Raw genomic sequence first — 14,085 nt, forward strand, 5'->3', positions numbered from 1 at the left:
GTCTGGGTGGGTACTATCCACTCATCACAAATTCTATTCCAAACATTAATACTTAACATTGTATGCCAGTTTGAAGGGTGAGTGATCCAGTGTACTACAGGCAATAAGGAGAGACATCTTAGTTTACAAAGTGGGTGGGTGGCGCATTGGTGTTGTAAGAGATGGTTAATACATATTTCTTAGAGTACTAATGTCTATGGGTGGTGATGACCACTCATCATCTAGTGGCTCATTTTATAATAGTATATATTATGGATGGATGATAAAGAGCTCGTTATAACAAAACATATAATATAGAATCTTACGTACATTTTTTTATGATATTATAATATAAATAATAATAGCATACATTTTATAAAGAAAAAGACTCGCCAAAGGCGTTATTTTTCTCTTATACATATAATTTAAATAGCTGACGTGTCACGCGAAAGCGCACGATTTAACCCTTAACATTAAACATTATCCAACTAGTGAGAAATTACTACCATTGTTATCATAATATTCACATAAAACATCACGGTTAGTATAAATCAGGTGTTTGTGAGGCACGCAGGGCCGTGTGTGCTAGCGTCGCCTCTGTGTGCTGGCTCCGTGTTATATAATAGGAAATAAAATTAAAACAAAGATTTAGATCTAGGTAATGGTGTATGGTCATAAGAAATATATCATTTCAGTTATTTAAGAGACAACAATAAAAATTGTTACTATATTTTTTACTTTAATTTTTAGTTTTAAATAAAATAACACATAAACGCACACACAAAAATCTTATAATAACCTTATAAGAAACTTAGAACACTATTGGCAATCAAACCCGCGACCATTTCGACTGCACCACCCGAAGGAAATAGATACCCGGAATAGTTCTTTAATAAAATAAAAATATATTTTTTTACAGTTGGCATCGTTTCTTATTCAATGCCGAAAGGCGACAAGAGGAGCAACGGTGTCGAGCTGACCGACATGATATACGACGGGCAGTGGGGTGACGAGTTAAGAGGTGGGCTGGGACAGCTCGTCGACGGGCAGTTCGGTGGTGACGAGATACGGGAGGCGGCCAAGACCTCTGCCTGGGTGGGGTGGCGTAACGACTCGAGGCCGAACCCCCCGGTCATCGTATTCGAATTCGACAAAGTGAGGGAGTTCAGCGCAGTGCACTTGTACAGCAACAATAAGTTCATGAGAGATGTACAGGTACGTTTTAACCACTGTCGATCTGGCTGGTTAGTTTTAAACGAATAAAAATGCGATTAAGAACTCTTGTTATTTCCGTAATTTCACGTAAACCTTTCCACTAGGTGTTCTCCGAGGCTGTTATATCGTTTTCCATCGGAGGCCGACATTTTCAAGACGAGCCGATTCGCTACACGACGAATGAGGACAATATTTTCGAAAGTTCTCGAAACGTCAGCATTAAGCTCCACCACCGCATCGGGAAGTGGGTGCGGATCGAGCTCCATTTCTCGGCGCGTTGGATCCTCATCAGTGAGGTGCTGTTCGACTCAGGTGAGTGAATCAATCAAAGCTTCTTACTAATGTCGCGACACCAACATTCTACTAATACGTATTAACAGGGTAATAAAAATAGGTAGCATATATACAATTAAGTAGTCAATTAGCGATTCTGACTGTAATTTCTACCGAATAAAATGGTCAAAAAACTTCATCAAATAAAGTTTCATATTTATCTTATTAGTACATAATTTTGATACCTTGTCTGCTTCTTCATTAACTCGACATTCATTTTCGTTTCGCATTCAACTCGACGTTCGGTACAGCCGTTATAAGATGATCTTGTCGTTTAAGAAACATTAATAAATTATAAAATTAAAGTATTTTCATATATCAGAACAAACCTATTATTTTCGACAGATGTCGCTCAAGGCAACTACACCCCAGAGATCCTCAAAACCACCGGCGTGAAGGACAAAACGAAAGCCCCGCCCACAAAGGACTTGCCAATATCCACAGCGCACCAAGAAGACCCGCTGTACATGGCTATAGTGGTAGGAGTCTTAACCGCGCTCGTGATACTCCTGGCCGTCGCAGTCTTTCTTATAATTCATCGACATAGACATAGGAAATGTTTCGCTTCCCCGTTAGCGAAAACTACGATAGCGCAGAAGAGAACAGTAGCAGACAACTATAACCCTTGCGGTACATCCATGCTGCCCGACAATAAGATTATAATCGACTGCCCGCTGGACGTCAAGTCCGACGAATACCAAGAGCCGTATCAGGCCCTGAAGTGCGCTCCGTATTTCAGTTACAGTACAGTCTTGCTCGAGATGAAGGATTTCGTTAAGGACTCCAATACTGCTTTATCAGGTAAAAATGTTAATCACTTCTGCTTATAGTTAAATGAAAGGTGGCCTTTTCCAAATTGAGTACTTAAAAACTCAGTGACGCTTGTCCAGAATTTAACCTTTTAAGAATTTTTATTTTCAATCGATACGTGTTCTGACCATTTTTGTCATCTTGACTTTTTTTTTCTATTTCCAATTCTCGGTGGCGAAGGAAAACATCGTGAGAAAACCCACTTGTGTTTTTTGTTGGATTCCTAATGCCACGAGGGCAAAGTAATCCAAATTTTGTACTCAAAACGAGACTCCACCCCTAGCCTCTTAGCCCTAGCCTTTTCATTTCGGTCAAAACTAATATAGGGTATAGTGATGTAATAAATGTATCTTGTGGGAAATAATAAAGTTTCCGTTAGAAACTCAAATATATAAACTCAATCTAACTTACAACATATTAAAATGTCTCGCGACAACTTCAATTATTAAGAAAGGTGTACTTCAAATCCTTATAATATTTAACACAATACTCGTAACGCCCACCACAGACAGCTCCAACTACGACTACGCTGTACCTGAACTGAGTTCGGCCCCTCTCCTCACTAAACGGAGACTAGCAGACAGTCTCTCCGACCGTGCCACCGAGCTCGTCGGCGACCATATGGAGACCCTCGACCTCGACACCAGGCGGTCAGCAGCCGGCTCGATCCGCTCTAAACACAGCACAAGGGTGAGTGGTACATTTTCTACTTTAATGGTTCAATAGGAGGGACCATCGCAACTAGAAAATAACGTAATAATATAATAAAAAAAGTTACATTTCTAAGTAGATGTGCTTGTGAAATGTCTTTTCTAAATAATAAATGGTATCGAACCCGTGTCCCCAGTCTCCCAGCCAACAAGAGGTGCTGATCGATCTGAAGCGTCGCTTGGACAACACCAACGTCATCGAGTTCCCGAGACACCGACTCCGCATGATCTCGAAGCTGGCTGAGGGTGCATTCGGCACTGTGAGTTACCCGATTTTTTTTTCTGTAATCTATTAACAGTCGATTTTTCCATTTTAATGTTATTTAAAAAAATACACCAACACCTCCGGTGGAGAAAAAAAATATAAAAATTCGAAAATGGAACGTATGTCTTTTTTAATGGCTGACAGATAATATCATAAATATGTAAAGTGAAAGTCGGCTACTATGTTTGGCAGTTTTAATAGAAAAGCATGATATATGTATATCAGCAAATATATATGTATATCAACATCATAGCAAAGCACAGAAACATATTCGTAATTCCTACTTTTTCCTGGTTTCTCTTCCTGGTCTTTATATTAGTCCTAGCGAGCACCGACGTGTCGGCGAGTTGTATGCCGTAGGTACCTGCTTATATGAAATTGTGGCAAATAAGTTATTTCATCTGTCACATTCAGATGTCCTGACGATGTTCCTCTTTGCCGCAACATGAAGTGAATTATAAATACAATATATATGAAAATTCAATAGTGCTTCCGAATTTGAATCCTCAATCTTGGGCTAAGATTCATATATTGTAGCCATCGCTCCATCGGTTCTATAATAAACAAGGAACGTAACATTGATGTTATGTATACATATATTTGCCAGAGCAAATTTTTTACTGATGGTAGAGCTTTGTGCAAACTCGTCTGGGTAGGTACCACCCACTCATCAGATATTCTATCGCAAAACAATAGTGCTTGGTATTCTTGTTTTCCGGTTTGAAGGGTGAGTGAGCCAGTGTAATTACAGGCACAAGGGACATAACATCTTAGTTCCCAAGGTTGGTGGCGCATTGGATATGTAAGCGATGGTTGACATTTCTTACAATGCCAATGTCCATAGGCGTTGGTTACCATTTATCATATGCTCGTCCGCCTTCCTATTTTATAAAAAACCCCTTACCGTTCTGTCTATTATAGCAATAAACATTATTTTTACCCCCACTTTTACATTTATGCTTATTTTTCGGTTAATCTTCGGGTTTTCGCAAAAAAATCACTTGAATTTATTGTTACATAAAGAAGGACACGTCCACAAAGACACATTCGCGTCTTAGATATTAGAAGGGATTATTTTACCATAAAATGATGGGGGTTAATACTTACGACAGTTGCTTAATACAATAGAATAGAATTAGTCACTGACGAGTCTTGGTCGTGTTATTAAAGCATTGTAAGAGGTTTTGGGCTTTTGGATTGGTGAGAGGGTGTTTCTATTATTGTGACGTTTTTAATTAGTCGTGATCGTTTAGGTATATGTAGCGGAAGCAGATGGCGTGCCGGAGTATAACGGTACCATCACCTCGGAGAAGCGACTGGTGGCAGTCAAGTTCCTCTGCCACGACGCTTCCGCCAAGGAGAGGTATATCATGTATGCGCTTCTTTTTATAATATTTTATTTTTTCATATATTAATTTATATATTTCGTCTTATAATAAAACAAGACGATAGATCCGACCAGTGTTTGACCTCTTAAGCCTCTATCGCCTTTTGGGTAAAATTACATTTCTCTGCCCCCCTGGTCTGGTTGAGATTATCGGCTACAGACTGAGATAATAGAATGTCTGTGTTAACGCTCAAACCGTGATATAGGAGAACAATATCTTTAATAGTATGTAGTATGTACGTTCCCAACTAAACTTTAATGCGTCTTTCCTAAACTAACTTATTAGAAATATATTAAAAACGCGAGTATTCTTAGTACTGCCAACTGAATAAATAAAAAAACCTCAAAAAACTTTATTAAAACTATATTAAAAATAAAACAGTTTGGTCGTTGATATTCTCGAAGGATTTTGCTATGAACTGATATTTTATTTGTTTTTAAATAAAATCTTGTTTCAGGGAGGATTTTGAGAGAGATGTACGCATTCTCGCTGCGCTTTCATCGCCTCACCTCGCGAGAGTGTTGGGCGCATGTCGATCCCCACCACTGGCTGTCGTCCTCGAGTACTTGGAACTGGGTAAACGATATCAGATTATATAAGTTATATTTTTCGACAGTCATATACTTTTTGAAAAAGTTATTTATAGTTCACAGGCAATGCTGCTGCTGGTTTTTTTTTTTTGATAAATTTAAGGTCTTAAATGACTTGTCATCCTTTTTAAACATCAAATTTGAGAAAGAGATGGCAAAAATGTCGGTCTGATATTAGACAACCCAACAAATAGAACAATAATAATATAACAACATTGAATAGATATAAATATTGATTACTATGATTGGATGGAGTTTACCATTGACACCACACACCGTTTCCAGGTGATTTGTGCGCGTTCCTCCGCACGTCTCCCCCCGGCAGCGTGAGCACGGGCACGCTGCTGCACGTCGCGACGCAGATCTCGGCGGGCATGCACTACCTGGAGTCACTCAATTTTGTTCATCGGGACCTCGCCACTAGGTATGCTTGCTTACACTGTTTCATAACGAGTAGGGTAGGATTATATATTGGTATTTAATTTTCATTTTTCTACGATAACTCGCATTTTAATTTCTATAACTGGCAACCCAATGACAATATACGGAGTACACTTAACGATTACTAAATTAAATCACGTTTTAAATAAAACTTGAAAAGAAAACAAATATAGTGTATTATTCTATATATTACATAAGTGCAAAAGTTAAAATATATTACAATTATGATTTATAATATACTATTATTATTATAATATAATTAAATTATTGCAGGAATTGCCTGATCGGGAAGGGTTATCAGATAAAAATAAGCGATTTCGGCACCGACAACGAGGCTTACTCGTGCGACTACTACAAGGTAGACGGTAGGATCCCGTTACCCCTGCGGTGGGCGGCGTGGGAGTCTGTGCTCAGGGGAAAGTATACCACCAAGAGCGACGTGTGGGCTTTCGCGGTTACCCTGCACGAGATATTCACGATCTGCAGGAGGCGCCCCTACGAACATCTTACGGAGGCTGAGGTGAGGGGAGAGATAATCACACACACTATCAAGCCAAACAAACAAGGCAGATACTTGCCATTCGCGACATTTCGAGGATATCTTAATTGCGATTGTATTTGTCACAAATTGTAAATGATTCATACTGAATCAAAAATGTTTTTCGTCACAGGTACTGGAGAACCTTTCTCACCTCCAAGCTGACGACGGCCTCTTCGAATGCATAGACCGCTGTCCCGGCCTGCCCCGAGACATCTACGAGCTCATGTGTGAATGTTGGAGACGAGATGAACTGGAGAGACCGACCTTCGCCGAGATACATCTGTTCTTACAGAGAAAAGGCCTCGGATACGCGACCTCGTGACTGGCGGTCCCCCCGGGGTATCTTTGGACTTAACCGGCTAGCGGTGGGTGCGGTTGTTGCGATTGATTCTCTTACCAGTCTGATTTTATTTACTCCCACACTATTAAAGCGTAACAGCAAAATCAAATAACGAATCGACTGAGTTTCTAAGCAAGTTCATACCGAAGCCAACGTATTGAACATACACTGAACTGCGTCTCCGCAAAGGGAAATTAGCAATTTTTGTGGTGTCACCACTAAACTATATTTATAGTTATGTAATTGTTGATAAATTCTTGGTGAATTACAATACGTTGCGTAAATAGAAATTGTCAACGATTTTAATGGAAACGCATTATTCGTTCATAGAAGATCGGTAAATAAAGTTTCTTTTGTAATTATATAGACCGCGTGAGGTAACTGTACGCTTTAATGTTGGGGAAGTGTCGAGTCCCTCTTCCCGAGCTGAGATACCGGATTATGTATTGATAAGTTCATTGTATGTATCGCTTTACTTTATATCGGCAACCAATATGTTATAACATATAAAAATATATCGTGTTAAATTAAATTATTTAATATTATGTTTTAGATAGTTATTAATTTACATTTTATTTGGAAATATTGCGTTCGCAAATAAATCCATTTATATTTATATGTCAAGTATAAACATCGAATGATAATAGGAGTAACTGAACACATCTGGACGTTTTGTATTGGATCGACGAAGCTGAAATTATTGTACGATTGAGATATCTCGTTTGCAAGACTACCGAAAGACTGAAAATGTGTTAAATTACTCTGATCTTTAATCAGTTTAGACTAAAATAAAAGCCTGCAGATGTGTTTATCGTTGAGAGGTTATTATTTGTGAAAACCGGCGTCTTGGCTTACGGTGACCAGGAGGTATTCCAGGATACCGTATTAGATAAGTTTGATATTTTATCGACTTTCAGTATTCGTTACTCACTTCACTATCAACTGTTTTATATGTAACTTATATTTATAGTTTTTTTTTAAATATATAAACTATCGATTATATTTGAGTAATTTCATAAATTTACTTTAGCTTGAAATGCATAAGCGAAATTTTGAGGTGCGGCCGTCGATACTTAGGCCTAATAATTGACTTTAAATAATAAAATATTTATATATATATTATACACTTGGACCATCGCTTATATCGCCTAAAGATTTTTTATCTGTTAACATTGAGGTTTCCGTTACAGAGAGAAACATGTACTTAATAATTTAAAGGTTCATTAAAAGCTTTAATCCATCTTAAAATACAACGAAATTTTTAAAAACAATAATTTTAAGTATTTTTAGTATTATAAAAAAAAAAATATTTCGTGCCATATACGATATTACTGAAATTGTTTACAGCGTACATTATAGTTAGTTAATTTTAAATCTAGTTACATTGGAATCAAAGAATATTTATTGTAGAGAAAGTAGATCCCGTTTCGAAACGACCGCACCTCGGCTGGACGTCGACAATGACGTATATATAACTAGTTCTTCACCTCGAGAGCTACCTCGTAAGCTTTTAGATAATTTCGACTGATTATCGTACGATAACGATCATTATTGTACTTAATAAATAAAATGACTCACTCTTCGGCCTCAGCGCGGCCTTCCGTGTCGTGGTTCGTACGATATCAAGAGTATATATTTATGATGATCTATTAATTTCTGACTGAAAATTCCAAATATCGTTTTATTAATGAACGCTCGTTTCATACATCTATCTCTCTCTCTCAAGCGATGTACGACAGAGACGTTTATTAATATAACGATAATAGTTTTAGGACGTTTTTAAAGTGAAGTTTAATTAGCTGACCACATGGCAGCTAGATTTGGACTTTACGCTGCAGGATTTAAGAGGCTTCTTACTTATGTTGTTGTTAGTGTAACGGCACGTATTTTTCAATTTATGAGCTTAATAGCTGTCGTAGGTCGTGTCGAGTGTTGCCAATATGTATACAGTCGATAAATAGTTCGTATTGTTATCTGTTCGCTTGACGTGTAACATGGATTTGGAGGATGGATTTTTTAAATTTAACCCCAATATATAAAATAATATAGTAGTCGAAGGAAAAACTATCATAATGACTTAGAACACGTATTGATGACTAATTAACATATTTACAATATTATATAACAATTACTATTAAAGCGTTAGGTACAAAATGGTGTCGATAGAGACACGAGTGCATATGTTTAATACATGTTACACGTTCATCCCCTCTGCGGCGTAACTCACGAGTGAGCGCTTAACAGACACTAGAGACAATCACTCCTTTCACCCCTTGAGCATAGACAACTTCGACTTGGAATGTTACCGACCTAGATAGTCATTTATTTTCATACAACACCTATATTACCTACAATAAAAACAGTGATCTTATATTTGTGTATATGTAAGTTTATATAGTTTCATTTTAAAGTCGATACAATGAATTATTTAAATTAAAAAAAAAAAAAGAATTATAAATAAATAGATGTATTATATACACTATAGTTATGTCTATTTTCCGTAGTCCGCTGGTTCCGAGTTAGTGTTGACAGTTAACGACAATATATCGGTTAGATAGATCTTTTTATTCGATAAATCGTATCGCGTTCGGATAATCGTGGTAATCGACACGACAATCCGATCGCCCTATTAGTGTATCACTAGGTGTTACGTTCCCGTGGACCGAACCGATGGCTTAATGTTAGGAGCCTATATATTTAGCACTTTAATATTAGGTAGTATAAGAGCGTCTTTAGTTTGCAATGTAGACATGTTTGAACTTGTACACAGACGGAACCAATGTAATAGGCTAATGTGTATTCTTATCGAATAAGCGCTGAGACCGCGCCGACTCATTCTCTGTTCTTGTCACTCGTATTGATCCCCGTTAAGGTGGACGAAGACAGAGTGTGAGTGGCGCATAGAAGCGTTTAGAAGTAAGACAAGAGATCTATGTAATTTTTAAGTATATAGAAAACTATAAGACTTTTACTTTACGAATCTGGCCTTACTTTCTCGTTACTGTCTAGCTTGTAGACAATAGATAGCGTAGTTATATTTACCCTCCCCCCCTTCCCCGCTCCCCCCACCTTCCCACTCTATAGTGCCGCGTATCTTTAGGTAATTAAATTAGTCACTAATAACAATGTACAATAATAAACACCCTCTCTGCCTTAGTGTGCGATTTTTATCCCTAAAGCGAATATCACGTTAGATGTTTTATGAATTGTAAATACGAATACGGCTAATGTAAAAAAATATTCAGCACTATGGAAATCTTAAATTCCTAACAATGGTCCAAACTTCATTCGCTTTTTTATTTGTACTATACGATTATACAATTTCTATTTAGATAAATAAATAATAATTAGGTCTATAGATATGTCTTACGCTTTAATTTTATTTTATAGTGTAAAACGTGTATTTGATGAAATGCTTAATTTTCATAATCAAAGTTTTATGGAGGTTGATACCAAATGCAGTATTTTTATTTTATACTCTACATCTTTGTACCCAAATAAAAGCAATATTCTAACTTATGCGATGTTTCTATTTCATATACTACGAACCCTTTCTAAAATTATTTATATCCTTCAGTAGATCCTCGTTATATACAGTTGAAGGTTCTGTGTTTGTATCTCAGACAATATTTAAGTAACTAAGCAGTGATCACAAATATTACCCCTACCCTACAAGTTTTACTTGTATTTATTTAAAGAAATGGACTTGTTCGAAGGCCGAGGCGGCCCAGCGGTAACAAGTTGAAACGCGGGTATCTACTAGGTTTTCTTGTAATTTGTGTTCATAATTCATGTCGTACTCGGAGGTGAAGAAAACGTCGTGAAAAAGAAGAAACATCGGAACATAACCTCAAGGTGAGAGGATACTTTGGCCCAGCAGTCACGACATTCATACTTATTTAAACAGAATGTTGGCGTAACCGCAGGATAAGCTAGTTGAAAGTGTAACACATAAGGAATATAAATAAACCAGTAATATAAATAGCCTTTGTTTGCGAAACACGACAAAAATATGTAAAAAACGTTGGTTAGTTTTTTTTTTACCGTACTAGCTACGGGCTTATAAACACTATTCTTCTTATCGATCGGCGTATCAACAACATCCTTCACGAAACAAAACAGGTTCGAAAACTACGAAACTATACCTTTACGTTAACCATAGAGCCGCATTAACACATCAACATGAAACGAGGCGGACTCATCTTAATAACGTGTCTCCTACAAACCGTTTTAGGAGTTAAGGTCAAAGTAATAATGCATTCTGATCAAGAAGACTCGAGAGTTGAGGAAGATGAAACGCAAACTGAGTCATGGGACTCGAGGAAGAAAGTCGAAATAACTATGCTGCCGTTCCTAAAGAAATCCCACAGGGCCAAGCAAATAGATTTTGAGGACGAGAAACTAACTGAGAAGCCAAAGCAGATGCATCCGAACGAAATGTTGTTCCCGTTAATATATCGTCAGAATCATATAAACAGCATGTTCAAGTTCGGCGAGAATTGGTACACTTGGTCGACCGAGAAACGGACGGACGGGTCGAAGGCAGTTAATTATTACATTTGTTACGATGAACCGAAGCACTGCGACGAAATTGGATGGGTAAGGAGTTTTTATATAAAGGATTAATATTTAGAGGTGAAACACAAGATGGAACTTTTATTTCGAAAATAACCAATAACTATAGTATATTTTCAACTTTCATTATGTTTGAATAACTCATCAGTACTGGTGGTGAGCTTAATTTAGATGGAAAGGCACCAAATAGTAGATGCGCGTCAGAGCAAACTTGTTACCCTCTTGTAAAATAATATTGCCATACGCGTTGTACGTTTACCCAAAGTTCTAACTTCTCACAGGAGCGAACGGACACAATACCAAAATGCGCGTTCCAAATAGAGGCGCTCACTCCTGACGACCGCGCCTGTATCAACGGCTTCGGTGTCGAGTCTCACACTAACTCCGCATGCGACGGTGGAGAACAAATGAAGGTATACACGATTCCTTATACTAATACTAAAAGTAGATATATTTCAGATGTTTTAATATACTATTATTAACCTAAACTAAAATTTAAATGAACTCTCCTAATATGATAAGGTAAGTGAGATAGTACGCTCGTGCGGGCCAAGGATCCGTTCGCTATGGCGCTTCATACGCGTAGGACGCCGACCCACCAGCGCTGTTAAACCAGCCGACGTCAACTCGCTCGTCTGTGAGGACGAAGACGAATGCTATCTCAGTGTAGAATATAGGGTAAGAATAATAATAATCATCTAAATATTCTTTATAGCGTTGCAAAGACTGCGATACAAAATATATAATGATTTATCATTATAATAATAATTGCAAAAGCAACTGCAAATATCTATGGATTATATTTATATAAGTAGCATCTATCGGGAGACACTCAATGCAATATATATTCAAGTGAAATGAACTCGATCCGGTTATATAGTCGTTGTAAGATAAGGTTAGCTTGACTACTGATGACAAGCCTTTATTAATTGTTGTAATTTTGTCAGATTCATCACGACAGAATAACATTCTCGCTGCACGAACCCAGCCGTGGCCAGACGTTCAAGAGTGCTTTAAAACGTGATATTATGAGCGAAGACAATAAGGCGACTGTCATAGAAAGCCATACGAAATCCGCACATAGAGGAAAAAAAGTAGAAATCACGAAGAATAAGAAAAACCACATGAGGACCAGAAAAGTAGCGGAAGGGAAGGGGGTAGTGAAGGAAAGAGATAATTCAGAATACACCAACCGGAGGCAGGAAAAGAATAAAATTAAAATAAGAGAGGACATTTCTGAAGATGTATCTGAATAAAATTTATAATAAAAACTAATATTTGATGATAATTTGATTTGTTTCGAATAACTAATGTTCCTTTTATATTTATGTAAGTGTAAGAAAGTGTACTTTTGTAGAGTAATTCAGTTCACAGTCAAAAATCAAAATCAAAATATTTTTATTCAAATAGACTTATCGTCAAGCGAGTATACTATTGGTTCGGAATGTCGATTCTACCGAGAAGAACCGGCAAGAAACTCAGTAATTACTCCATTTTTTTTTTTTACAGAAATACAAATTTGTGTCACTTACATAACTTATTTCCTCCATTTGAATGATTGCAGGATCTCGATCCAGCAACCATTCAATCCACGCATTTTTGTCATACATATTCACTAACAGAGTAATAGGCTTTACTAATAAGATTATTATTTATAACTAATTGATTGTGGCAACTCAAGTATAGACTGCGGAATTTTACTAAGAATGCATATACCTAGCCCTAAAAACGATTAACTTTATTACGACGGAAGCTTGGAATGATTCTTTTATTTTTATTTCTAGTGTTAAATTGATGTATGTCACTTTTCTTCGTGTAATGATTAATATTGTTACATTCATGTAAAATATCATAATAATATACTTTCACACATCTTTGAGGAAAGCTCTAGCTCCTCAAGACCCTTTATTGAAAAATGAAAATCGCTTCAATGTCAGCCTCCTTACCCCCAAATGATGCCGTAAGACATAACACTGTGAAAGTAACTGAAATAAATGATCCTGGCAGTTTTGATATTTTACCTAACCTTCAAAATAAAAAAGGACCCAAATCGAGCCTTTATAGAAACTTGCTGAGTTCTGTCACTGAGATAAGATTTCTGGGCTTCTCGAGCTATGCCTTTAACGCCGTAGTAACCTACCTTACTGAGCAGAAAATCATGTTCAACACAATCGAATGTCTTAGATAAATGTCATCAACAATGGAACACACCAAACACATTCTGCGACTCTTCCCAGGCTCCGTATATATGCTATGAGTGCACCGCACCACACCACACCTGCATCTGTCGTTGATCTATCCTTAGTAAAACCGTATTATTCATAAGCATGTGGAAATGGTTTAAAAGTTTATTTTAAATACTTTTTTTCGTAAATTTTACTCAGGGAAGAGAATACTGAAACTGGTCTATAATTCCCCGGGTCGTATTTATTGCCGTTTTTAAAAATGGGTATAACCTTGCTATACTTCATTAAGTCTGGAATTTTTCCAGAATCTTAACATTTATAAATATAAGTAAGGGCCAATTTTAATTTTGTCACGGTAGCATGGGCAAGCGATCCCGTGGCGCTCCTCGTTAAGACGGAAAGGATACCGCTGGTGTTTTAGTGGGTATTCCGATGTTGGAGGCGCACTCGGCGCCTTGGACACCGGCGAGCCCCTCATACCCCGCCACTGTTCTCTTGAGGGAAACGCGTATTGCCTTTTTCCAGCGTAAAAAGAAGGGACAATTTTAATTTTAATATTGCTAATGACATTTACAGAAATATCCCATAAAACACTGGTTCTTTTATTATTCAGGAATTTAAAAGTTGTAATAATATCTGGAAAAAGCATTGAAATTTAAACTGAAAACTTAGCAATGTCAATGTATCGACAGATAAAGAATTTAGAGAGCCT

The 14,085-nt window shown here is 37.2% G+C and overlaps 2 protein-coding genes across 6 annotated transcripts in view; both read left to right on the plus strand.

Annotated features, from left to right (window-relative positions):
• Positions 1–10,131, plus strand: part of LOC126780473 (discoidin domain-containing receptor 2-like) — a 68,010-nt gene extending 57,879 nt beyond the window's left edge. For 3 of the 4 annotated variants that reach the window (XM_050504986.1, XM_050504984.1, XM_050504985.1), the window contains exons 6-15: positions 899–1,194; positions 1,299–1,506; positions 1,873–2,328; positions 2,846–3,027; positions 3,185–3,307; positions 4,566–4,684; positions 5,158–5,276; positions 5,576–5,714; positions 6,005–6,251; positions 6,403–10,131. In XM_050504986.1, the coding sequence (XP_050360943.1) occupies positions 899–1,194; positions 1,299–1,506; positions 1,873–2,328; positions 2,846–3,027; positions 3,185–3,307; positions 4,566–4,684; positions 5,158–5,276; positions 5,576–5,714; positions 6,005–6,251; positions 6,403–6,594 (2,081 nt within the window). In that variant the 3' untranslated portion in view covers positions 6,595–10,131. The remainder of the gene's footprint in view (positions 1–898; positions 1,195–1,298; positions 1,507–1,872; positions 2,329–2,845; positions 3,028–3,184; positions 3,308–4,565; positions 4,685–5,157; positions 5,277–5,575; positions 5,715–6,004; positions 6,252–6,402) is intronic. The other variant, XM_050504987.1, reaches the window with a different exon arrangement.
• A 611-nt stretch (positions 10,132–10,742) lies between these two features.
• LOC126780514 (uncharacterized) lies at positions 10,743–12,466 on the plus strand. Of its 2 annotated transcripts, XM_050505073.1 has the most exons (4): positions 10,751–11,211; positions 11,469–11,600; positions 11,710–11,865; positions 12,135–12,466. In XM_050505073.1, the coding sequence occupies exons 1-4, from the start codon at positions 10,795–10,797 to the stop codon at positions 12,441–12,443; spliced, it is 1,014 nt and encodes a 337-aa protein (XP_050361030.1). In that variant the 5' UTR covers positions 10,751–10,794; the 3' UTR covers positions 12,444–12,466. The 2 variants fall into 2 exon arrangements, with proteins under 2 accessions (XP_050361031.1, XP_050361030.1); XM_050505074.1 differs by lacking the exon at positions 11,710–11,865 and having other exon boundaries at positions 10,743–11,211.
• The last annotated feature ends 1,619 nt before the right edge of the window (positions 12,467–14,085 follow it).

Source organism: Nymphalis io, chromosome Z (genome assembly GCF_905147045.1).
Source record: "Nymphalis io chromosome Z, ilAglIoxx1.1, whole genome shotgun sequence".
Classification (NCBI taxonomy): domain Eukaryota; kingdom Metazoa; phylum Arthropoda; class Insecta; order Lepidoptera; family Nymphalidae; genus Nymphalis; species Nymphalis io.

Bases quoted from the DNA above. Each gene is read 5' to 3' on its own strand.
- LOC126780514 (XM_050505073.1), top strand. From the start codon at position 10,795: ATGAAACGAGGCGGACTCATCTTAATAACGTGTCTCCTACAAACCGTT. The intron at 11,212-11,468 runs GTAAGGAGTTTT...AACTTCTCACAG, and splicing joins ACTGCGACGAAATTGGATGG to GAGCGAACGGACACAATACC. The intron at 11,866-12,134 runs GTAAGAATAATA...TAATTTTGTCAG, and splicing joins ATCTCAGTGTAGAATATAGG to ATTCATCACGACAGAATAAC.